The 25,775-nt window shown below is 39.7% G+C and overlaps 5 protein-coding genes across 7 annotated transcripts; 2 read left to right on the forward strand and 3 right to left on the reverse strand.

The window, feature by feature from the left end:
- Positions 1 to 25: 25 nt before the first annotated feature.
- slc35b4 (solute carrier family 35 member B4) lies at positions 26 to 6,797 on the reverse strand. Its single transcript, XM_041039119.1, has 10 exons — positions 6,395 to 6,797; positions 5,515 to 5,628; positions 5,290 to 5,392; positions 5,124 to 5,173; positions 4,898 to 4,979; positions 4,670 to 4,730; positions 4,242 to 4,351; positions 3,958 to 4,033; positions 3,785 to 3,860; positions 26 to 3,144 (listed from the first exon to the last, which is right to left on the reverse strand). Exons 1-10 carry the CDS (start codon positions 6,469 to 6,471, stop codon positions 2,895 to 2,897), a joined length of 999 nt encoding a protein of 332 aa, XP_040895053.1. The 5' UTR covers positions 6,472 to 6,797; the 3' UTR covers positions 26 to 2,894.
- A 595-nt stretch (positions 6,798 to 7,392) lies between these two features.
- golt1bb (golgi transport 1Bb) lies at positions 7,393 to 9,943 on the forward strand. Of its 2 annotated transcripts, none has more exons than XM_041038417.1 (5): positions 7,393 to 7,545; positions 7,934 to 8,025; positions 8,136 to 8,314; positions 8,407 to 8,488; positions 9,354 to 9,943. In XM_041038417.1, the coding sequence occupies exons 1-5, from the start codon at positions 7,521 to 7,523 to the stop codon at positions 9,390 to 9,392; spliced, it is 417 nt and encodes a 138-aa protein (XP_040894351.1). In that variant the 5' UTR covers positions 7,393 to 7,520; the 3' UTR covers positions 9,393 to 9,943. The 2 variants fall into 2 exon arrangements, with proteins under 2 accessions (XP_040894351.1, XP_040894352.1); XM_041038418.1 differs by having other exon boundaries at positions 7,429 to 7,549.
- Positions 9,944 to 11,440: 1,497 nt separating this feature from the next.
- LOC121181988 (spexin prohormone 1-like) lies at positions 11,441 to 12,209 on the forward strand. Its single transcript, XM_041038244.1, has 4 exons — positions 11,441 to 11,503; positions 11,610 to 11,655; positions 11,753 to 11,812; positions 12,073 to 12,209. The coding sequence occupies exons 1-4, from the start codon at positions 11,441 to 11,443 to the stop codon at positions 12,207 to 12,209; spliced, it is 306 nt and encodes a 101-aa protein (XP_040894178.1).
- Positions 12,210 to 13,329: 1,120 nt separating this feature from the next.
- On the reverse strand, positions 13,330 to 20,562 carry ldhbb (lactate dehydrogenase Bb). 2 transcript variants are annotated; one of them, XM_041037862.1, is made up of 10 exons: positions 20,315 to 20,562; positions 19,293 to 20,155; positions 18,975 to 19,144; positions 16,728 to 16,864; positions 16,064 to 16,181; positions 15,684 to 15,857; positions 15,432 to 15,605; positions 15,183 to 15,300; positions 14,564 to 14,687; positions 13,330 to 13,954 (listed from the first exon to the last, which is right to left on the reverse strand). In XM_041037862.1, the coding sequence occupies exons 4-10, from the start codon at positions 16,854 to 16,856 to the stop codon at positions 13,787 to 13,789; spliced, it is 1,005 nt and encodes a 334-aa protein (XP_040893796.1). In that variant the 5' UTR covers positions 16,857 to 16,864; positions 18,975 to 19,144; positions 19,293 to 20,155; positions 20,315 to 20,562; the 3' UTR covers positions 13,330 to 13,786. The 2 variants fall into 2 exon arrangements, with proteins under 2 accessions (XP_040893796.1, XP_040893795.1); XM_041037861.1 differs by having other exon boundaries at positions 19,293 to 19,516; positions 19,711 to 20,562.
- A 511-nt stretch (positions 20,563 to 21,073) lies between these two features.
- On the reverse strand, positions 21,074 to 25,467 carry tmpob (thymopoietin b). The gene is made up of 6 exons (XM_041037860.1): positions 24,873 to 25,467; positions 24,617 to 24,734; positions 23,831 to 23,986; positions 23,523 to 23,632; positions 23,335 to 23,435; positions 21,074 to 23,075 (listed from the first exon to the last, which is right to left on the reverse strand). The coding sequence occupies exons 1-6, from the start codon at positions 25,104 to 25,106 to the stop codon at positions 22,691 to 22,693; spliced, it is 1,104 nt and encodes a 367-aa protein (XP_040893794.1). The 5' UTR covers positions 25,107 to 25,467; the 3' UTR covers positions 21,074 to 22,690.
- Positions 25,468 to 25,775: the final 308 nt, after the last annotated feature.

Here is a 25,775-nt window from a genome sequence, read left to right on the forward strand (position 1 = left end):
AAATTCACATTTTAGTTTCAGTGGGCAGGGAGAGTGAACATTTATTGTTCTGTGCACGTTTCCAAAAGTTGACATATGCTGGTCCAGTACACCTGAGACAATATCACAAGGACACATGAAAAATAAAATACAGCAACTACATGAACTCCATAAAAGACCCCTCTGTATTTCTAACTGTATCTCTCTGTATCTCCATAATCCTGATTCCAGCTGTTCCTCAGCACTGATGTTTTTAGTCCATTCAGCATCACATTATTGTGTTCATTGTAATCCTATGGATCAGTGTAAATGTAGATATAAATATGGAGTAAATTAGCTGTCACTTTTATCAAATAAATATTCAAACAACATTACAGACAAAACAAAAGTCACATCCTGATTTTGCATCTGTGAATGCTAATGAGGTACTACTGTTAAAGGAAAGTTTGGTGATGTTCTGTATTTTTTTTTAATTGTCAAAAAAATCCCATGAAAAGATTGAAACTGATGATGAACAGGTCCTACACAGTTGTCCAGAAACCATTAAAACTCATCAGTGGGCCACACTCTTTCACTGTGTGACATGTTCATTTCATTACAACTAACGTGCTCTGTAGTTCGAGTCCCACATACACCACCCTGCTTCTAAATACTCACTGAAGCACCAAATGTGTAATAATCTGCAGGTGAAAGCGGCAATAAATGCACTATTTACTCCTGTTTGAGAAATGTTTTCAGAAAATACAGTTCCCAGTTGTTTTAGGAATTCATTTCACCTTTTTTAAAAAAAAAAAAAAATGAAATAATCTAATTGTAACCAGTTTTTAAAACTACAATATCAGATTTTTTTTGGTCCCTTGGGGGCAGAGGAAACAAGCTGGAAATACAACACTGATACAGCTAAAGCTGCGACTACTGTGATTATATTCATTGTCGAATATTCTGCCTATTATTTTCTCAATTAATTGTTTGGTCTCTAAAACATCAGAAAACAGTGAAGAAAGCTCAGCACAATATCCTAGAGCACAAAGGGACGTCATCAAATGTCTTGTTTTGTCCGACCAACAGTCAAAAAACCCCAAAATATTCCATTTACTACAATGTATTCTTCCATTTGACAGCATGAAACCATCTGATGTGTGGGATTTTTGCTTTAAAAAATTCACTTGCTAATTGGTTAATGACTGCAGCTCTAGACATATCATCACTTTCTAAGTTGATATAGTGAAACTGTTAGAAACAGTTGCTTATTTGAACATTCAGCACACAGAGAATCATTTATATTTATCATTTACTTGGAGTGTTGTGTCTGGCTACCTGATCAATGTCCAATATTCAGTCGCTGTTCGCTCTGTTTTTGATCTCTACCAACTCCTGAGGGAAATATCTCAGTTAGCTGCTAAATGCTCCACTATGTTTACCAGCTAGTCACTGAGTGTGTCTGCTGTTTGGTGCTGAGCAGGGAGTGTGAAGTGCTTTTTTAGAGTTTTTTTCATTGGAAACAGCTGTCTGCTGCGGCCGAAAAAGCCACCAATGAGAGCGGTGAAAATCAAAAACAGAAGTAAAACAGCAAAGTTGTGGGCAGTAAAACCAAAACTGAGCGACACAGACACAGTAGAGAAGTCAGCGAGTATTAATAGGTGGACTAACACACTGATGGTTTTGGTCTTTTCATGTGATTTGTTGACAGTAACAAAAATAAAGATCAATACCAGCATCCTCCTTTAACCTGTTGTATGTGTCTGTGTGTGTGTCTGTGTGTGTGTGTGGTTTGCTATAGCCAACTAGAAAAAACAATTTCTGGGGAAACCGTGGTAGGATTGCTGTCTTCTGGAAAAGCTAAACTTTGTATAAACAAGAGCATTGCTGGCTGCTAAAAAAAAACAAAAAGGCTGAAGCTGAGCTTCACTGCAGGAAATGCCAGAAACTAATCTACACTGTTGGCATAAATTAGCATGAAGGAGTAGATGAATTTGTCTGAAGTGAAAAAGGGTTGAATCAAGTGTTTGATTAACACCACAGACATCAGATCAGCTGATCTTATTCAGCTGTTTGTGCCCAACTGCTCTCAGAGGTTGCCATGGTGATTTCAAGTGCTTAGTGTCTACTGAGTAAGACATGGATTAGGCTAAGAGACACCTCTTGACTGGCTTAGCAGTCAAAGGCCATAACATCTCTTGCCTAATTTTTTTTAATATAGTGAGGGTCTGGAGACTCTGCTGGATGCAGTGATATGAATTATTTGTTTATAGGGTCAAAAATTAGGAAAATGGTGCCAGTTGAAAAAAAAAAGGTTGTTTCTGTTTTTTTTCCCGGTTCTTAATTTGTATAGTTGTCTATGGGGCAGCTGGATGTTACCCCTGTCACTCAGAGGCTCATGGAGCCTGTTTGCTTAGACAGTCACACTGTGTGAAAGAAGACAAATTTGCCTCCATCCTGTCGAAAACTGATGTGGGAAGACTTTGAACTTTGTGGCCGTGAGGACGAGTTAAACTGAAACTTTCTCGTTTAACACCTCCTCCCACTCTGTTTGTAATGTCACCCACTCTAGCCTCTGAACATTCTGTCCATTCATTTCCATGGGGAAAAATTTACAGACAAACAGTTTAATAGTTCAGGAATTACTAGCATTTTTTGCTGACAAATCAAATTCACACCATCTCCATATCGAACTGCATGTTTTGAAGTTTGAATGGAGTTTCTACCCTGAACGGTGCGGGACTGGTTAGGTGCCGAAAAAATTAGCAGAAGAATGATAAGAGAGAGAGAGAAGAGATTTTTGGGCTTAGAAGATGTTGGATCAAGTACGAAAACAAAATGACTTTATAACTTCATAAAAACCACTGCAGGGTAGTTGACCACAAACAATCTCCAAGTCCAACACGGTGGCTGATTTTCCAGTCTCTTCTTCTTCTTCACTCTGCCTTCTTGCCCTTGACGTCGGGTCCACGCAGAGCCGTCTGTATGCTGCTCCACACCTCCGTGTACAGCAGAGTACCCAGGAAGACCACGGCTGTGCCCACCCAGTGCCAGGCAGTGAAGGGATTTTGGAAGTAAATGATGGAGAAGATGAGGCTGAGGAACTTTCTCAGAGTCACCACCAGAGTGACGGTCAGCGAGGCGCACTCTGTGGTCAGAATGAAAACACCACGGATGCAAATGTACCTGAGGAAACTGGTTAAAGTCTGCAACAAGTCTCTGAGAAAACAGGAAAAAGAAACTCTTAAATATATCATAAACAAATTAGCGGTTAATGTTGTCTTAATAAACTCAGCCATAAATGAACTTTGCCCAAATAAAACACTGTAAAGGCTAAAAAGTTTCCTGATTTAGACGAGTAAAGATTTCCACCAACTACGACAGATGAAATGCTTTATGACTCTGCAATGTGTGTCGCACTTCACAGTCTGGCCATGTTTTAATACTTGATCCTTCAGACACACGTCAAATGGTGCTAAAAAGAAGTATTGAAATTTGATAACCAGTCTTACTTGTCACTCATTAAATTGACGCAGTGTATTCACTTGTGGCCTTTCATTACACATAGAAAATGTCTACTGTTTGAGTTGTGACAGTTCAACGAAAGTGGGACTTTTCCTTCTCAAGTTTCATGTGAATCAATTTAGAGAAACAAGGAGGTAAAACTATGAAGTGTTCATCAGAGAAAAGTCATTAAAAACAATGTTTTCTGTTCTCTGAATCATCCTTTATAGGAGTTGGGAACCACTGTAAAACATTAATAAGTGTCCCTGTAGATAAATAAATATGAGCAGGTAATGTCAGCCTTTTTTTTTTGGTAGGATACTGTGTGATGATGTTGATCAGCAGGTAGAGCCACATTATCGGCATGGTCAGTCCAACCACAGGAACGACTACTGGAGCTGCCAAGAGACGATATTTATTTACATCTGTGAGCAAAGACACAAGGTCCCGAACATAAACTCTGTAACGTTTCTTGAGTGAATCGATGATACTCACTGCTCTGACTGAAATGGACACAGTGGTTGTAGATGTCTTTGGAGAGAAGCAGGAAGCCTGGCAGAGGCAGGAAATGCTGAGACAGACAAGAGGGATTAATAGAATTATTATCTACATTAGTCAACTTGAATTAGAGGAAAATAAAACATTAAAAATGAACAGTTAATAGCTGTTTGAGCAATGACTTATTCCCAAGACAGAAGATCAAATGAAGCTTGAATTTTCCTGCAGAGGCTTGGATGTTTTGTGTGTGTCCTGCAAGTCAAAGCAGGAAGAAAACTCACATTATAGAAGAGAGCCTCTTTGGAGTGTTTTCCATACTGTTTGTACAGCATCTCCTGGAAAATGCCCATCCTCGCAGACATCAGCAGAGCAAAGGTCAACATGGCAATACCTAAAAGAATGGAAATGGAGGAAAAAAACATTGGACTGTGTCTATCTATCACAGAAAGAGATGTATTTATTTTCATTTCATTTTATTTTTTGCAGGGACAATTCAAACATCTCTGTATATGTGCCATTGCTAGCTAAAAGGCCAATTCTTAACTGCTGCCCCTTGGCCAGGTGTTAATTTAGCTATTAAAGCAACTAAGAGCACATCAACATCATCAACAACAACAACACACCAACACCTCAACTGATCATGAAAATAATCGTAACTTGTAGCCCTAGTCCAAATGAAATTTTAAAGAGACTGGGACCAAACATTCACCTATAAGCCAGTGCACAAAGGCATAAAATCCTTGTTCTTCTGATCCCTCACTGGCAACATTCTGCAGAAACAAAACAATAAGTCACAAAGAACATGTGTGCATCAGAAAATATCTCAGGTCACGACTGCGTTGATTCAGAGAGAAAACTGTCCTGAACTGAATGATTAGTTTGCATGACAACCAGCAACCATGTGTGGAAAACGTGACTTGCTCTGCAGAAGACTCACCACTTGCCTGGCAGACATGATGGTGCAGATGAAGATACCAGCTGAAACTAAAGCTATAGACAGATATTTACTGGCTGAATACCTGAAAAGAGAGGTGGGAGACAAATAACAATAACTGCAATAAATCTGCATGTAGATATAGTGTAATGGCGCAGACTAGAAAAGCTCTGGGGTAAAATGTTGTTTGATGTAGAGACTTTTAAGCCATCAGAAAAAGCAGTGATACCTTTTCTTCAGGATGATTATTCCTAGGATCATGTTTGCGATTAGTGATCCCTGCAAAGAAACAAGCAGCAGGTCAAACAGAGGTCAGACTGAGGTGGAGGTGATGATGGAAGTTGTGTGATAATAGGAAACACTGAAAAGTGAAAGTGAAAAGCAGGAATTCGTACTGATCTGAAGATCATGTGCAGCGGCATGGCAATGTTGAAGTTGAGAGCGTAATTGTTGATCACACTGACTGTGAAGAACATTGTCACCATGATCACATAGTTACTGGGGAAAAAAAGCGGCACAAGAGGTTTGTTTTAGTGTATGTTCATCTTCACTGCAGCAGGAAATTTAAGCTCCATCAATGAGTTAAATTCGTAAATTTATTTTATTATTTCTTTTTCTACCTGACAGGGATTGCTGGTTTCTTCCTCCCAAAGTTTGTTTCAAAGATGAAACCTTCTATTGCGATGAATAAAAACTGAGCGAAGGTGACGATGTTGCCGCATCCTGGAAACTCTCTATAGAAAGAGAAGAAAATAACAACAGATCACTGTTTGCAATATGTTCATGTATATTTACTGTCTAGTCTCTCACTGTAATAAGATTATTGTCATTTAAAAAAAAAAAATAATATAAATCATTTTTTCTTCTTTTTTTTTTTAGAAAAAAAAAACAATGTTCAATCTTCAAATGTGTTATTTTGGTTAATCAAAAGTCCAAATGTAACCTATGATAAGATGCCAGAAAACTGAAATATATATAAATATATATTTTGTGTCCAAAACATAGATATGTTCAATTTACACTGATATAACAGAAAATATCAGCAAATTCTCACTCTGGAGAAGAAGGTTTGCTTTAAAATATCTTTGTTCTATCCTATTTTATTTTATCTTGGAAACTTTACCATATAAAGAATTAGAAAGAAAAGTCAACTTTAACGGGCCATCTTCTTGTTTGTGTTGTGTTATAACTGCAAGTTTGTTTGTAACTTTTGTCTTCACACAGTAACTTTAGAGGAACATTTCATGAACATTACTCACACTAAAGCACAAAACCATGACCAAGCTACTTAATACGAGTTACATTAACAATTATATGTTTACTTTCCACCTCTGAAAACATGCTAATGCATCAAACCACGGTAACTACACTTAAGTAGCTGGACACAGAAACACATGCTGCGGCAGAGGGGAGTTAAAACAAAAATAAATAACAGCTGTGAGAACTTTTAAGCAGTAAAACCGACGTGAGCTCATTTACAGACTTAAGTTTGTCACTGACCTTACAAGCAGCTCCAGAGACACCACATTGCTACAGCAGCCGACAAAAACAAGAACAATGGCGAAAACTGTCCCCATGATGATTTACTGCCAAAACCAAAATATCGGTGGAAAATGTGTCACTTTATAAAGCAGATTTCGGGTCGGTACATATTTGCAAACAAGCAGCAGTTAGTGTTTCAGAGGAGGTCTTCCTTATTCCACACAAACTCCTGTTTCAGCTGAACACGTCCGAATCTGAGATTGCGCACTTCATTGTTCCCGGCGCTCACGGGAGTTGTAGTTTCATCAGTTAAATCACGGAAAACGGTTCACGGTGTCCTTTTACATTCTCCATATCTAAGAGAACACTGCAAATTAAATAATTATATTAACAAGAGTAAACAGTAGTGTCTATATCTAAAAATAGTCTAAATGAATGAGTGAGCAGCGTAATCACTACGCACATATGACACAGAGACGTTAGGACGTGAATGCATCATCAGTAGAGTTTAAAAAAGAAAGACGAAGAGCTCTCACTCTGACCAAATTTCTGGGTACCATAAACCACGCAGAAGAAGACGGAGAAAGAAAGCGGCTCTGCGCTGGTAATTCTGGGCTGTGCCGCTAAAGCAGACCCCACAGTTCTTGCCCCACAACAACAACCTCTAGACTGGGAAGGACATCAGACTTCAAATTTCTATGCGTAGAATTGCTTTGTGACTTTAGTAGTGAATGGGATATGGTTTTTGAAAGAAGAAGCATCATAAAAGTAGTTAATTACATGTTGAACTTCTGCATTCTAAATCATGTATTCAGCAAAATGTAGAACAAAGTATAAGAACAAAACTGATGAATGGTGCATTAATGGTGCTAAACAAAAAGGAGGCAATTTAACTACTTTATAAACTCTGTTCCATAACAGTGCATCATTTATTACAACTTTACTACAACATTTAAGTACAATAGACGATCTTTGGTGTAATGCGCGATTACGTGGCTCCGGAGGACGTGGCGTAACGAACCGCTAGCTTTGCCTTCGCCGCTGCTGTGGCATCAACAGTTTAGCTAGCGCTAGCATCCAAAGCAGCGGGTCTGATTCGTTACGAGTTTCGTGCTTTTCGATAAACTCAGCAGCTGCCGCCAAAATGATTTCACTCTCGGATTCACAAAGTAAGTGCTTCTTCGCTGTTCTTTGTCTTTGTAACATCTTTGTTTCGTTTCATTTCAATGTGTGAGGCCAAAAGCTCAAACACTATTGGCTGAGAGCATCGTCACGTATCAATACGTCATTGTAAGGTATTTAAAATAAAGAAGGGTAATTATTGTTACTTGTGTTTTTTTACATTTTCTTTATATTGTTATTCGTTATACAGTCCTTTATTTTACGTATAAATACGTATATATTTACTCATGTGGTACTATTTTATAAAGAGTTTATAAAGTATACAGTATATTAAGTAATTATAAGTATGTAACGTATATTATAAAATATGAAGTACTTTTCCTTGTTACATTGTCTGATGACTAATTTTGCTCCTTTGTTTCTTAAAATCTTTAGAAATTGGGATGGGGCTCACAGGGTTCGGCGTGTTTTTCCTCTTCTTTGGGATGATGCTGTTTTTCGATAAAGCTCTCCTCGCCATTGGAAATGTGAGTTGATCAGTGATATCACGACACTGTCCAACATCTCCCATGTATCATCTGAAAGATGTCAGACTTGTAATGATTTGTGTGTGTGTGTGTGTGTGCTTGTCGTACAGATTCTGTTTGTCTCCGGTCTGTCCTTTGTCATCGGCCTGGAGCGTACCTTCAGATTTTTCTTCCAGAGACACAAAATAAAAGCCACCAGCTTCTTCCTGGGGGGAGTGTTTGTGGTCCTGATCGGCTGGCCGATCATTGGAGTCGTTCTGGAGATCTACGGTTTCTTCCTCTTATTCAGGTCAGCTCAAGCAGAGGGAACACAAACTCCTTGTCATCGTACTCTTGAATAAATGTGAAATGTTTTTGGTCTCAACTCATTCTCTTTAACAGGGGATTCTTCCCGGTGGCAGTAGGCTTCATCAGACGAGTACCTGTGCTCGGGTCTTTGCTGAGTTTACCAGGGATCAGTACTGTAAGTATCATGTCAACCATCAAACCATGCAAACTGAATATGCGTTAAAACTTGTCTTACACTTTGAAAAGGCTGGGTATAAAATATGACACGAATGCTATTACTGAAATGTGAGTGCTGACAGTCTTTCTATTGTGTCGCCTAAGAACAGTGTCTCTGTTGTACTGAACTCGGTCTCATGGGACTCCCCACTTAGAGTGTGCTGTCTGTGAGGCCTTCGCAGGTTCATAAAGACAGTCAGTGTTCAGGATCGGTTCTCACTACATAATTCCTTTAATTTAGCTCTCTGGTTTTATGTGGTGCACTGTATATACTGAGCTGTATTCAGCTCACCAAACGTTTAACAAATCTGGTGCTTTTGTTTGTGTTTTCTTATAAAAACCTTATTGCATCTCTTTCAGTGATTTCTCTCATCCCAATATGTAATCTGGTCCTATCAGCCTCTCTTAAATAATCTCTTTATTCCTCATGCCAACATCATGCTCTCAAACTTTGCGTCATTACTATGATTTTAAATGACCCTTCAGATAACATTAAAGCCTTTGCACATCAGAAAGTCTTTCTGACAGGTGTTTCGCATCAGAAACTGTTACTGTGAGAAATAAAAAAAATCTCACACACTGTCAGTCTCTTGTGCTCAGTATTTTCACCTCTCAGGATAAATACAGACTGCCCTATGTTATTGGTGAAGGCTGTTGGGTCTGTATGCAGAAGCACACCTATGCCCTTGCTTCTCATAGATATGGAGCTCCCCTGAGCTCCAAACTTTGCTTTGAAATGTATTTAATGTGATTCTTTATAAGTTGTAAATATTGCAGCATAAAAAATAACCCTTCATTGTTCTTTTTCTTTTTTTCATTTTCAGCTCGTGGACAAAATTGGCGAGAGCAACACTATGGTATAACAGTGGGCTGTTTTTGTATTGGAGGAGACTTTCAGTATTTATCATAGCTTCTAATAGTTACTGTATATTTTGGTCATTGCCACTCCAGGACTGTGAATCCAGACATTTTCCTGCACAAAAGACACATGTTTATTGGTGGACATTTGAGGACAAGGAAATTGTTTTGTATCTGACCACCACTGGACAAAGTTACCAAGAGATTTTATTATTTTAAAGGTTGGAAGCAGGTCTCCCTGTTTTGTATCATTCCACTCTGATATTTATGGACTGATCATTTTTGGGACCACTGGTTCAACTCAGCAGAGAGTCTGCAGCTTTTTTATATCATCCACTCCTTCAGATTGTGTGCCTGAACAGTCACTGAGAGCATTTTTGAGTTCCTCTATGAAGTGTTACTGGAATTTTGTATATTAAAATAAATAAGGTTGAACTAAATGTTACTTTAGCAAAGAAACCTGAACTGTTTTGGAAGAGGTTGAAGAAACGTGTCGTGGAGATGTTTTACTGTAACTTTTGTAATTACATACTTGAAATAAAGTGTGTCTTTTATACATTTGTTGTATATTTTTGCTGCAGGGATCATGGTTTTAAATGTGTTACCTAGGACAATTAATTACACTGGGCTGTAATTAAAGTGTGGCTGTTCTCCCCTTTTTTTACTCTTTAATTATTCAGTGGTACCGAGTAGGTACCCAGTGTTTACAAAAATACTGAGTTTATTCCTTTTTTCCACTAAAATACACAATTGTTACTCCCTTGTTCCTCATAGTCTTGTTTTCTTCCACTGTACCTACATTTACACTCTAAACATGGATGGATTAATGAACAGGTCTGCTGGGCACAGGCTAAAAGGGTCAGGGCTCCCCCTTACCAGGAAAAGGAGACAAGGAGACACAAAATGACCAGAAAAAGGGACAAAGTGACAACAAAGGAAGCAGTTGTTTTGTGTCTCTTTGTGGTTGTTTTGTGCATGTTTTGATCCAGGTGTCAGGCTCTCACTGTATGAAGGAGGGGTTGACAGGCCCATTGTCTTATAATCCACCCATGCCTGTAAATCATGAGCTGTATTGTGAAGTGTTACTAGCATTTTCAGTGAATACAAATAAATCCCTCCTTGTGAATGTGAAAAGTGTCTATTTTTACATTAACTCGTATGACACACAACAACACGTGCAGCTTTTTATATAGAAAGCATCAACAAGTTCACCAGCATTTGCAGCTTTTACACAATCCTCAGCCTCGGGCCTCCTGCAGGTGTCTACACCCACACACAAGCTGTCACCACATCAGCTTCATTCATAAAATCTCACCAGTGTTGTCATCATGTGGTGACCCGGCGAAGAGACTCTGCTGCTGCTGCTGCTGCTGCTCACAGGAGTCTTAAAAAGTTTAAATCTCTCTTATGTGTCTGTGATTAATGAGCAGTGGCAGTTTTGACAGCACCTGTCACTCTCGTCAATTGAAATGTTATGTGTGATGTAATTAAGCTACCTATCAGCCTCATCACTGACGCTGATAACGAGGTGGTATGCTTTTTTTGGTTGTTTTTATAATGTGACAGCAGTGAGGAGGACGAAGCACAAATCAAACATATCAATACAAACTACAGCCTGCAGGATCGCAGAGAAAAATAACATTAACGGTAAGCTATTATTATTATTATTATTATTATTACAAGTAGTAGTAGTTGTTTAAATCTACATTCTAATTGTAATACTTTACTTTTTTTGCTTGAAGTCCCTTTATTTAGCATTCAATTGCAGTATATAAACATAATAAACAGTTTATACAATATTTATAATGATTATTTTATCATTATTAAATGTAAATATAATATATAATTGTATGTGGAAATGTCCACACATGGGATATGGATTTCCATAGTCTCCTGAGACTGAGTATGTAAAATTGTTGACATATACACTTAGAAACCATTTATCAACTGCTTATAAATGCTAAAAAATATAGATTTATATCTCTTCTGTTATTATTAGTAATACTATTAGTGTTACTTTTAATTAAACTAAATGTCATTGCAGAGTTCAGCAATGGCTCTTATAGTCACGTTGTTTGTGGTGACCTTGGTTACCCAGTGCTGGACTGCACCACAGGTGAGTGAAAGCTCATTTTTCTTTTCCATGTTTAGGCTGCATTTCATCATGAATGTGTAGAAACATCAGTGTGAGATAAACCTGTCTTATTTGCATCACTCTTCAGCGGAGAAACTGGACTCCTCAAGCGATCTTGTACCTAAAGGGAGCACGTAAGAACGCATTGAAAACAGTGAGGAGTTTCTTGTTTTGAGCTGTCTTATCAAATTAAAAGCAGTGAAAACAGTGCTGGTTGTTGATCTTCTACAGAGGGACACCGCTCAGTGTTGGAGCGCGCCAGCAGAGAGAAAGATGACATTTCACATTTAGGTGAGTCTAATGAGTGAGGCAGCTATAGTGATGTACTATAATTAGAAACATTGATTTAAAAAAAAGGTAATTTTCAGTTTCACCAACAAACAAACATCCAGTGATTCAAAGTACAAAAAGTTATGTAAGCAGTGGTGCTGTATTATCAGTCTTCCTCCAGTATGACACTTTATGTTTGTATGTTATTTCTTTCTAGGACATGTCCTGATAGTGAAATTTTGTGTTTCTTTTTCAAATGTTGTTGTTCTGTGTCTCTGCAGTAACTCACCCCGAGAGCAGCGATGGACTGGGGTTGTCTTTGGCTTCATCCGTCCTCCTGGAGCTTCTGCAGCGCACTGTGGAGGAAGGTAAAACCCTGAATATCATCCCCAACACACTGTCTGACCCTCACTTATGATACAAGATTTTTTTTTCCAAAACTTTCTTTATCTATTTCTTTTCTTCAGGTGGAGGCAATTTAGACAATTACCCAGATGAACAAGAGCCGAATCTGTACTATTTGTGAGGTGTTATCAGAGATCACTTCAACCATTGTTTCTTCTTTTCTTATGTAGTTGTATTTTCTTGTATTCAGTATGTTTCTCTATACGTTACGTATTGTTGTTTGAGTTTACTTGTAATTAAATCTACCATATAAATAAAACTGCCTTGCCTGTGACCTGTTACTATTTAATTCTGAACCATTTGTTCAGTTTATTGCTGGACTGAAATGGTTTCATTTTCTCCTCCTTATGGACGTTGCAGCTTTCAGCGTGTGTTGGGCATGGAGGGAATTTCCTTTTACAGTGGTACAACTTAAGCAATTAACTGAAATGAAAGAGAAAAAAAAAAAGTCTGTCAGCTTGAGGCAACAATTAAGTCATTCTCACCACCCAGTGATTAACACCTGGCTAAACACAGCTCAGTCAGACATCATCACACTGTCTACACTGGGGTCACTAAAGAGGTGGCCCAGTGAGTCTTATTGGGAATGGCAGCCTGACCAAGCTGTGACTGGGCCAAACAGAGGTCAGCAGCTGAGATGTAAAGGTGTCCAGGGTTTAATCCTGTTTTTTTTCTAAGTACATTTGTACATGTAAAGGCTACTAAGTGAACAATTTTCTGTAGAAGCAACTGTTTTATTTTTGGAAGATGCTCACCATAGGGTCGTTACTTACCAGAGATGTTTTACATTTACTGTCTTTCAGTAAATGGTTTATGTGCAATAAAGTATCTAGAAAAAAAAGGAACTGTATATTGGATCTAGAAATCATCATTAAGATGTGTTTACATTAAAAGTGACCAGAAACGTCAGAGCCCAGAAAGGTTTAGGAGAGGACATATCAAACCTGTGAACTGACATTTTGAATTGTGTGCATAATCTAATATTTGTGTGAGAAATGCACTCATACAGTACAAACCTACTCATTAAACCAACGCCAGGATATCTAAAATCCATTGTGATGTTTTCCTTAAATGTGATTGACATTACTGTTTCCCTGGAAACCATATGCACATGTGTTGGCTCTGTCGTACCGGGTTGGGAGGAACTACCCAGTGTTAGTATGGTGTTCCTGATCAAACGCTCAGTGAGTGAATGTATTAATTCTATTTCACAGTAGATTTTAACTTCACCACTGAATAACTGAACAAGTGCGCATCTTGTTCAAGCATCAACAAACTGGCTTTATTACACGTCAAAGCAACATGAGTGACACATGGTCCCACACTGCAACAACACAGTCGAGGACAAATGAGTCAGAGCAACATTTCACCCAGATAATGTCACATTTGGTCTCCAGCGAGAAGTGAACAAACTCTGACATCTACAGCTAAATCTGTCGGGATTAGATCTCCGTACACACGCCTGTGACTCTACAGAGGGCAGTGGCTTGAAGGTGTGGAAGGAGGAGCTGTCTGGTGTTAGCGACTGCAGTGTATTAGTAGGCGATGAGCAGTCAGGAAGGTGCAGCTATGCCGCCCCCTACTGGTCAGTTAGATGTCCTGCAGGTCCTTCTGGATGTCCCACAGTGTGTTGGCACTGGCCTGCAGTTGGGCCACCTCGTCATCTGTCAGGGTCATGTTGACCACGCTGGCCACGCCCCCGCTGTTCAGCACGCAGGGCAGACTGAGATAAACTTCATCAATGATTCCATACATGCCCTGTCAATCAACAAAAACCACCGTGTGAGAATATTAATATCTGTAAAACAAAGATTAAAGCCACAAGAGAAGTGATAAGACCTGCACAAAATTCAACTCATTACCATTTCTTATTAAAGTGAGTGAAAAAAGGAAAGGTAGTTAGTTACAAATTAAATCAAAGGCTTGAAATGAGTGATTATTACTTTTCTTAACGTTAGTTTTAAATGCAGCACTTGGGGAACAAAAATGATTGTGTCCAGAGGTTTGTTACTAAGAACTAAACTTGATTTAAGAAAAATAAATACAAACTGGGAAAAATAAATTTAAATTTACAGTTAAAAGCAAAAAGTCAAGATTCATATTTAAATCTAAGTAAATCAAAATCAATTTATAATAATGGGAATTTGCTATTTTGGAGTTTAGATTCATTACCTGAGTATGAGCATGAAAACTTTAAATGTATGCAGTTTAAGAACAATCTTTGCTGTTACTAGTCTTTTTCCATTATAAACATTGTTTGTTGTAGATATTAACTTTAGCTTGGCTATGCAGTTTTAGTCTCTGTTCACATGTAAAATGCATGTGAAAATGAGTCTCTGCGGGTGTGAGTGAGTGAACATCCTTTACCTTCACCATGGTTGAAACTGGATGAATCCTGTTCATGTTCCTCATGAGGCTCTCTGTCAGGTCAGCTACACTCAGACCAATGGCCCAGTTGGTGTAACCCTTCAGTCGGATCACCTCATAAGCACTGAGAGACACATGGACACAACCTAAAACACCAAAAACTAAGTTTGGACTGCTTAATGTCTCGACTTATTACTGTTAGTTGATCTGAAATGTAATGAAGACATGATGTGAGGTGTTAAAAATAAACTCATAAAACACAACAACACTCTTTGAAGCAGATTTTGCCTCATGACGACTGTTTTTGTCCTCTGTGGAAGAGACAGAGGCAGACAGAAGGAGACCTGAATAAATAATTTATGTCTGATCACTGACTATCTAAATCTTTTCAAAATAATTAATTTCAATTAAAAAAAAATCTTAATTTAATACCACTACAACACTAGTTCATACACATGACAAAACAGGGACAACGCATTCAAAATCAGATGATCTGAAGAAACTATACGGATTTAACATGATCATTATTTAAAGATTAAGTTTTGAACCAAAATATTTAGATATAAGTATTTTGTAACAATCAAGGAAATCTGAGAAACCCAAGTGAACTCTGGCTTACCTGTCCACCACCATCTTGTGGGTCTCCTTCCAGTTCTCATCGTCACTGTCGGTGCCGATTTCCGGGTTTAATGTCTGTAGGTTGACTCCAGCTACGTTCGTTCCACTCCACACAGGCACTAAAACACACGTTGAAACCATCAGCTTCCTTTCATAAACTTAAGACACGACAGTGATACTTCCCTTGTGCTTGCTCACAGGCAGAGTTGATTCAGGGTGCTGACAAAACACAAATGCCACAAATCCTCACCACTGGTGTCTCCATGTTCTCCCAGGATCCATCCGTTGAAGCTGCTGGGGTGGATTCCCAGTTTGTCGGCCATCAGGAAGCGGAAGCGGGCTGAGTCCAAGTTGGTGCCGCTGCCGATGACGCGGTGCTTGGGAAGGCCACTCAGTTTCCAGGTCACATAAGTCAGAACATCCACTGTTGAAGAGAAATGTTAGCATCACTGTCTTTGTGGGAGACACAAAAAGACAGAGAGAGATGTGTGTTAGACAGCACCTGGGTTGGAAACCACAATGATGATGCAGTCTGGGCTGTATCTGACGATCTGGGGTACGATGTGCTTAAAGATGTTGACGTTTCTCTGGACGAGGTTCAGCCTGCTCTCCCCCTCCTGCTGACGGACTCCAGCTGTCACCACCACAATGCGGGAGTTTGCAGTCACAGAGTAATCTGACAGAGAAGAGGAAAGAGGAGGACTCTGTCGTGATGCTGAAGACAGCAAAAGCTCAGTCTTCACTTTCAGATTCAAACCTTTTTTTTTTACAGGCATTAAAAAGTGGTCAGAGTGTCCACTGCATTCTGCAAATACCTGAACTGTGTTTATTAAACTAAGTTCTAACATTTAATTTCATTGCATATCTCGGATATGAACTTGCCTTTGTCTGCAACTATTTTTGGGGTTTTGAGGAAGAGGCTGCCGTGCTGCAGGTCCATCATCTCTCCTTTTAGCTTGTCCTCCATCACGTCCACCATGGCCAGCTCATCGGCCAGCTCCTGCACACATCAGGGAAGGTAACTGTAATCAGTACTGAATCAAATCAAAATCTCATCATAAATACAGTGTATTTACTTGCTTACCTAAGCAAGTTTAGTTAATTTAGTATTTCCTATTCACTGTTTCTGGATTAGTTATATTGAAATAAGGAAATCAGCTAGATGCTAAATATGGTACATCTTTTCTCTTTGAATGCAATTCATGTTTTTCATACATAGTCCCTGACATATAACTGTAATAAACTAAACTCAGTAATTATTGCTTTTCAGACAGGAAGTTGCTGCCCAATTTCAGCTGAAGAAGAAAAGTTAAGCTGAACTGCTTTAGAAGAAAGTCACTGTAGGTTTTCACTTTTAATGACAAGTAAGTTTTCTGCGATTGTCCCCACACCTTAACAAGGACAGGGGAAGGATAACACCCAGATCAGACACCAAGAGATCAGTAATCCTGAGTCAGTCTCTGAGGATCCTGGGTATTACCCCGTCCTGTGATACCAGCAGGCAGGTGGGTAATCCGAGCAGAGGCAGAACCAGTGGGACTCTTACCCTGAGCAAGATGCTGACAGCACAGGCCATGCCAACCTGGCCCACGCCCACCACTGTCACTTTATTTCTGGGGGGCTCAGGAGGACCACTGAACAGCGGAGTGATTAGCTTCTGCAGGATTGAGGCCATTTTAAACGCTGAGGAGTGTAAATGAAAGAAGAAAGAGAAAAAAAACAAGAGAAGAATGAACCTGGTTAGGCATACAGTGTGTGCTGATGAGTGACAAACATTTCACACAGACACAGGCAAGGCAAAGACTCTTGAGTCCAGAAAGCAGGCTGCGTGCTCAAACCTCATAAATACTGCATTCAGGATGTAGCACGTTACACTCAGAGTGTAGAGAGATTACAAATTAAGCCTGACAATTTATCTCAGTAGCACTAATGGAAGCATGACTTCTCTGACATCTATATCCATTAAAAGAAAAAAAGAAAACACACTGTCTCAGCTCCGTCCCACACATTATCCTTCTGCAGAGTTCACCTTCAAAGGACACGCAGCTAGACACAAAAAAACACAGCAGCAATACTTGCATTGTTGGGCGATGCTCCGAGCTGCGAGGTATAAATACCACCATGTAATCAGCATGGCAAACTGAATGGATACCTAAGGTGTGTTTCCACAGAGCTGCGTACCCCCTGCATCCACAACACCTCCCACAGCCTCTGTTTGTACAGTCCAGACAGTCGAGGCAGGTATCCGGTCAGCTGCAGTGGTAGCACAGAGCACATGTGACTCAGGGCCGGACCGGGGAGCTGTGAGCTGCACAGAGCTCCACTGCTCTTCTCTCTCCTCCCTCCACCCTCCTCCCCAAATGGAGGATGGAGAACTATAATCGGATGCCAAACTTGACTGACTGACTGCAGACTGTTAAAGGAGTTACTGTAATCCCTTAACACTACCTCCATCTGCTGCGCCTACCCTACAGATGAACATTAACCTTATATCTAATAAGGTGTCTCTAAAGAACAGTAACAATTGATTTCTATTTTAGAGTATTATGAATTTATTGAATAAATTATGGCTACCCTAATTCTCTCTCAGAGACAAGTAAAGTATAATGCATTAGCCTTTATTACAACTATAATAACGCCATTATTAAATAACGATAGCCAGAAACAATCTGAATGATACATGATTTATTAGCCAGTGAATATTTTGCTCATTATACATTTGGGAACGGTTTAATGCTGAATGCTGCACATTGTAAATATTGAAAAGCAAGAGGCACTGATACTAAGACATCTGGATAATTAATCCATCTCTTAACAAGATAAAAGAAAATGGGTATAAAGACCCATTGAACGTGCATCGGGGAATCTGTCCATTCATTAGCCCGGTGAAACTGGATTACGAAGAGAAAGCGTTGTGCACTCCAGGCATGTAAACACGAGCGCTTAATGAGGTGGCTTAGCCTGCAAGGTCACGAGGGGGACAGTAGTTTTCATGACTTTTTATTAAGCACAATAAAATGCACAGTTGGTACCTAAATATGAAGAGTATCATCAGATTACTGCCTTTCCATGCAAACACTGTAGAAAAGACAGCTGTGTGGGACCTGTCAAATATCTGTATGCAACAGAGGAAGGCTGAGCCGCAGCTGAACTTGAACACAGGCAGGTGAAGTGGAGAGGAAGGGAAGACTTTCGGTTGTTTCAATATGTTGCATAGACAATACGGAAAACTGTCTAAGATGTGTAACTGTTTCTAATTATTTTTCAAAAATGTAATATTTACTTATATTAATATGCACTTATTCTTGGTAATTATTTGATGAGCCACAAACTTCCTAACAAAACTACATCTCAACCTGCCAACCCTCTTCAGTAAAAAAAAACCTGCACATGCTCTGCCTGAATGGCTATACTATCAATGTATTTCAATGTTCTTTATAGTATAGAAAGACAGTATCCTTTCAGTGATGCAGATGATGGTTCTCTCAGTGCATCTGGAGATAAGCAGTGAAACTTGAACATGCCATCAAAAAACATGGATAAACAGATTAAAAAATAAATGTGACTTGCAGTTCTAAATGGCTTAAGAAGAAGATCTGAGCTGAGCATATTCAGCTGTTGTTACTTGATACAAAAAAAAGTTTGGACAACTTCTCTTTCACCACAAAAAGACAAGTTCAGATTTCTCAAATCTACACAATATGAAAACATGGTTGTTCACCTGTTGTCTTGAGGGTCCAGCTACTTTGAATATAAATTCTTGTCCTTTGTCCGATGCTACAGTAGGACTCACCCTTGGTGTGCTGTACTGTGCGCCTGCTCCTCTCCCTGCTGTGTTGTCAGGCTGCAGTCCTCTGGATTTAATTGACTAAGCCTCTCCATCCCCTACAAAGTCTCAGTTTGGCACTCCAACGGTCACCTCAGTCAGCTGGTACAATGCTCACCGACAACAGCACACATTTCCTGTTAAATAATAAAGAGACACGGTCAAAAAAAAAAGTTCCACATACCACACATAAAAAGCATATTATTAACATAAATCACAACTATAATAGTTTATTATTGATTAGAAATAAATTACTTCTAGGAGGTAATGTGGCTCAGGTCCTACCTTTTTAGTGGCACCTGTTAATTGATGTCCTCCAGGATCATATTCTTCATGTGTTTACAATCTCTGTCATTCTGATCGTACTGTAAATCTAACATGTGATCTATTCTGTGTACATGACATCTAGTCCATGCCTGTCCATCCTGGGAGAGGGATCCCGCTTCTGTCCCTGAGATTTCTTCTATTTCTTTTCACTGTTAAAGGTTTTTCCTCACCGGTTTGAGGGTCTAAGAACAGAGGGTGCAGATGGTACAGATTCAAAAGCCCTATGAGGCAAATTTGTTATATTGGGCTATATAAATAAAATTAATCTGACAACTAATAAGGCTACAGCAGTGTGTACACTGTGTGTACACACACTGTTCCACACATTTTGGTATTTACATTTGATGGAAAGACAGGGGGGATCTGTCACACTGACCTTCACATAAAGCAATCACACAGCTCGTCTTTGCTCAGCACCAGGAGGAAATCATCAACAGAAAGAAAGAAAGCTGACAAAGGAAACCTGTGCACCACACTGAACCACAGCAACTTGTATAACATGTAACAGCTCTTGAGTGAAATAAGAAAATATATATATAGCATTTACAGGTGCTCAGCAGAAATAATTCTGTAGAAAGTCTGCAAGGCGCTTCAGGATGGTAAGAGAGACCTGAAGTGATGTCCACTTTAAATTCACTACACAAAGAGGGGTGTGTATTCTGCCTTGCTAGGCTCTGCAGAAGCTTCCAATGTGGGCTGCTGTCTTCCATCAGGAGCCGCGACCTACGGTGGTTCTTCGACCTCCGACAGGGAGAACATCGGGGTACTAATGGGACTTCACGCACCTGGTCAAGCTGCCACATTTCAGGTGTGTACAGAGACTACGATAACAGAAGGAAAATTCGCACGGTAAGAATACGTTAATGGTTGATAAAGCATCTCGAGTAGGCTTTTCCAACGGCTGTGTAAGGTGAGCTAACTCTTGTAACGTTTACGGTGTTGGCTAACTGCTAGTAACGCTAACATAAGTTAACCCCTACCCTCAGGTGCCAGTGTAGCAGACAAAGGCTTGCCGCGTGTAAAACGAGCGTATTGCTGTGCCAACATCTCCAATGAGTTAAATCGTTTACGAGTTTTTTTTTTCACAAAATAACGTTATTGTCGCCTTTTTATCGAAGAAAAGACAAAGATGTCTGATTGTTTAACCGTTTTTTAAACCCAAGACACGGAGATGTTAGATTCTTTATACCCGCTCGCCCACTTCCTTTGTATTTTCTGAATTGCAAACGGTATAGACTGAGTGCCCCGCCCGTCAGGACAATCGCGGTTGCCAGATTTAGTGCACTCCTCAACTGGTTTGTGAGAAACGCATGACTACACTTTACATGAAGTCCCCCTATTTACTTATTTAAAAGCAGTAGGTGAACATCTATTAAATAGTTTCAGTGTAGTTGTAAGCAGCTGTAAGAACATATTCAAGTTTTTTATTAAGTTACAATATTTGCCAACAATTCTAACTTCTCATATGAAGACATTTTATATTTTTGTTTTACATTACAACACAGTTTAACTTTCTGCATTACCCCATAGTAATTGTATGGCTACTAACACAGTAGTAGCCTTGTACTGTGTCAACATTCCACTATCACATTTTTCAAAAATCCTAAAAAAGTATGGATTGCTTGAGAAAATAGTAGCAATGTATAAATGTGTTGCAAATAATTAAAACATTAAAAAATTCTGGCTTCATCATTGACAGATGTCCAGGCAGAGCTACAGACGACAAAGGAGGAAAAATCTGGTAACAACCAAGTTTATTTTATGATACACTGCCTACAATATCATAAATAAACAGATTAAAAATCCTTACCCACATAACCCCTGTCGTTTCTGTCCATTGTGGGAGAGCTGCCTGATGATGAATCAGTTGTGTTAAGTCAGCAAGGTTCAGATTAAGATACAGTATCACTTGCATGTATTGCTTTCAAATGTTACCTTAAAATGTGCTATAAAAAAGTTGAACACACCACTTTAGAAAAATATCAAAATAGAAACAAAGATGCCCCAGAAATTTTCCCACCCCCGACATCACCTCCAGTGAATAAATCCTTGCACCCCAGAGTAACCTACAGTGTCTTAATTATGGTAATTTGCACAGGCAGAAGTAGTCAAAGTTCTGAAGAGAATTCACTGATTAAATGTCCCAAAAAGATTTACTTTCTCCATGTGTTGTCTTCGTAGACCTGCGATGTCTGGACACATGCAGTCAGTGAGGTGGGCTATGTGGGTGCACTGCAACAGCCAGTCCTGCGTTTAGGACCGAAGGATCAGAAATCTAATAAAAACAGAACAAAATAAAAGCACAACAGAGCACTAAAACTCAAAGCATGTAAACTCGTATGGGCACACTGACAGGGCTGGAAGGTCATAATCTATGATCGAATACTGCAATTTTACTTTCCCCAGGGATTACTTGTCAGATAAATGGTAGATAATTAATACTAAAAAGTTGTTTCATTCAAAGTTTTCTGTTTGCATTCGGACGAGGAGGTTGATAAAAGATACCAAAAGTACAGTAAATTTTCTTTCAGTCCATGGACAGTAAAAATCGTGATTACAACACAGTGACCAGAATTATCAGTTTAGTCATAATAATAGAGCCCCATATATATTGATTAAAGCAGTGATCAGCCACTGAAAGAAAAAAAAATAATTTTTTTTTTTACTTCAACTTGAATGTGGGCTGATTTTCCTCATGCAGTGATGTGACCTGACTACACCACGTGTCTCCTCCCAGCACAGACCACGATAAAAAGGTTGAGCAGAATTGACCTGAGCACCATAGAAATAATGAATCACTCTACCTAACTCTATGGCTACAGAGCAAATTTTGAAATTCATATAGAAACACATGTTGACATTCTCATATTAATAGTAGCGCTGTTTTGTGCTCGAAAAATGGGAGGGCACTAAGTGCTAACAGTGTCCAGGCACTTCACCATCAGAAAAACACCTGGCACAGAGCATTAGAAACTACAGTATGACCTTCAAAAACTATAACCATGCATGGATAAATTGGCCTCTCCATTCTGCACTTGTTTCTACAGACAAGGGTTAAATACACACAAAGACAAAAACGATTCACAGATTAAAATCAACATTAACATTAGTCTCTTCTGACTGCCACAAAACAGTGTTATCCAGAAGCTACTGTTTTAGTTATACCTCCCTCTTGTGGTGAGAGGAAAGCTGGAATCCATAGAGGAGGAAGTTTATCATTCCAATTAAATCTGTGTCCGTTGTCCAACCATATAGGAAAAGATAAGAGGTGAGCCAAGTTTTCTGCTTGAGTTGTGGTGCGCTGTCGCAGGAGGCAGGGAGGTGGTGTGGGTATGGCGAGGGACTGCTGAGGGTCTTTACTTGCCGGTGCTCTCTGTAGCACTGCTGCTGCTGATCCCCAGGTAGGTGGCTGCGCTGTCCACAGCGCCCTGGAGTGGGACAATGACGCTGTCCAGGAGGCCTTTGAGGGTGTTGATCTGATCTGCATCCAGGTTCTGGTAGGCATAGTAGAGAGAACCACCCACCACAACAAGGAGCAGGAGCTTAAGCAACACGGACAGGAAGCCTCGTCGGGCTGTGGCTTTGCTTGAAGAAACGGCGCTGCCCGGTCGCGAGAAAGACTCTGAGTAAGAGCGGCTCTCTGTGTGGATGCTGTGCTGCACGCGGGACTCATCCAGCCAGTACTCACTTGGTTTTAGAGGTCGACCAGCAGCCCCTCGGATCGGACGCCTGCAGGTCGCACTGATCATAGAAACAATGAAATCAAAGTTTTAGGCTAACTTGGCAAAAACACTCAAGGTCCAGTTTACTAGCTTTTCCCCCAAATTTTTCCTCAGCGGGTGATACTTGCTCAGGTGGTATTGAGATAGCGGTTACATTTGACACCAAAGACCATCCTCAAAGTTGTTTCCCCATCTCTGTTTTTTTATTTCCCCAATGTAGTAAAAGTTAGGAGTACATGATTGATGAGCAAGCCCGAAAAATCATGAACAACTGTTACCTGATGCCTGTTGGTGTGCTTATTTCATTGGCAAGGATATCTTCAACAACACTCTCACTGGCCTTCTTTGGAGTCTCTTCAACAACAATTTCCTCCACCACCTGTCAGTGTAATATCAAAATCCGTTCATGCAAACAGAAAAAATTACTCTCATCATGAAGCTTGGGAATAACAAAAATGTACCTCACCTTGGTTTGTCGTCTGCTGCTGGTCCTGACAGTAACTGGAGCTTTCCCTCTGCTCCTCACTGGTTTCTCTACCACAGGAACTGGCTCTGGTTCAGGGGCAGCAATCTCTTCTGAAAAAACAAAAAACAGAGGTATTATAAGGACAACAGTAAAACATGGTGATATCACTACAATAATCAGTGTTTTTTTCCAACATTTAACCTTGTAAACCTTGATAAATCTGCAAGAAGCATGTTATTTATATTATTTGCTTTGGTAAGTAAAGTGACATTTGCAAAAATCACGAGCAGTGCGCAGTCAGAGCTCACCATCTTCCTTGTCACTATACTGGTCAGAATTTGTGTTGCCATTCTGGTTACTGTCTGCCTTGGGAAGAGCTGTGACATCTGTAGGAGCTTCAGGTTCAGCTGGAGGCTGGTCCAAAAGCTTCTGCAGCTTCTTCTCATACAACTTGCGGGTTGAGGCTGAATGGATTAGACAAAGGAACGAAAACAGGGTTAATATAAGGTAATACTCTGTACTTTCACTTTAGCATGATGTGCTTATTTTTGTTGAAACAAATAACCTTACTGGTGCATGCAGTGCTGCTTCATTAACATTACATCCCTGCAGGAGGATGAGTCAATCATTTTGAAAGTGAAAGCAGCCTTTAGTCCTGTGTTTTCACTGGGGATACCATTTTGTATTTATGAGATTTTAAGTTTTACTTTTCTACTCATATTTCAGCAGATTGGGCCAGTACTTATTGGAAATTAATTCACCCTAATTCTGTGAACAAAAAACGATTCTAGTGAGGTCTCACTCAACTTTCTTTTATGATGAAATAAGTTTTTTTTTTTCAGTTGTAAAATGTCCTACTGACATTGACCATAGTCACAGTTGTACAGTAAAAACATATTTATTTAATGTATTTAAAATATTCGGTAATACTATAGATGTTATTACATTATTGAAAAAAATGTCTGAAATGTTTTAGTTCACGCAAACTGTTTTGCAACATTGTTTTCCCAAATGAATTAGTAGTACCATAATTATACTTCAGATTTTTGTGTCTTTGATTAACTGAAACGTAAGACATGCTTCCAGGAACTCACCAACAATGGGTCCTGATTCCACACCATGCTTTGCCAGCTGTTGTTTTAAATCTTCATCGGTGAGGTCTGTCACCTCCACTTCCTCTGTGCGAGGCTTGTCGGTCTTTTTAGTAGCTTTCTGTAGAATAATAAAGTTCATAATATAATATCGGTCATAACTCGCACTTTCATCCATACAGACGACCGCAGTATCACATCACAATTACCCACAAATCAAAACTAAATAAAACCCATTGTGACAATAAATTAAACTTACTCTTCCAGATCGGCTTTTGTTGGACACCACAGGAGCAGGTAACTCCTCGTCGCTGGAGAAAGTGTCTGCAGGTGGGCTCTTCTTGTTGTTCAGTACGGTTAAGTTTTTCAGATACAGCTGCACGTACACTTCTTTTTTATGCTCTCCGCTGGGAAGTGGCACATTGTTGGCAGCGAGCTCATTCTTCAGCTTATCTTTCGTGAGAACCGACGGATCTTCGAGAAATTCTGCCATGCTTCACTTTTCTTTTTAACCGACGTGAGGTTTCTTTTTCCTTTTTGCCACTTCAGTCAGCAGCTACAAACAACATCAACAACACCAGGAACGTGACCGAAAAGCGCTGTTGTCAAACACGACTGGCGCCTACCCGCTGCCAATATAGCTAGCGGGAGAGAAGCGGTTTATCAAAATAAATACCCGGTTCTGCTTCTTAGCCTAATGTTTCAAATATTAGCAGGTAGCTTTGATTTTTCGAAAGCAGATACAAGCATGTGCTTCAAATGGAGCTGATGCAAAAATCAAAATTCACCGGCTGTAACGTGACTGAATTAGCTTAGCTTCAAACCGGTCCACTTGCTTCTGTCTGTCCGCGGTCGCAACAAGGCCAAACAACAAGCAGCGCCACTATTGGATGGAACCTCTGAGTACGCTGCGCTCTTATTGGCCTGCTATGAATGGAACAGTCGCAGGCCGCCGCCACAAAGAAACCACAGGCTGTGTGTTTTAGATAACGGCTTTACATAAATCCTCCCGACGATATGTACACCATTGTTTTAGTTTACCGACGTTATTGGCATTATTACGTTTAACAAATAGACAAATTTTAAACAATTCATTCGAGTCGCACAAAGTGACGAGAGAACAATGTTGATGGCGGTTTAACGATACTGTTAACAGCGTTTA

This window comes from Toxotes jaculatrix, chromosome 5 (assembly GCF_017976425.1).
Source record: "Toxotes jaculatrix isolate fToxJac2 chromosome 5, fToxJac2.pri, whole genome shotgun sequence".
Taxonomy (NCBI): domain Eukaryota; kingdom Metazoa; phylum Chordata; class Actinopteri; family Toxotidae; genus Toxotes; species Toxotes jaculatrix.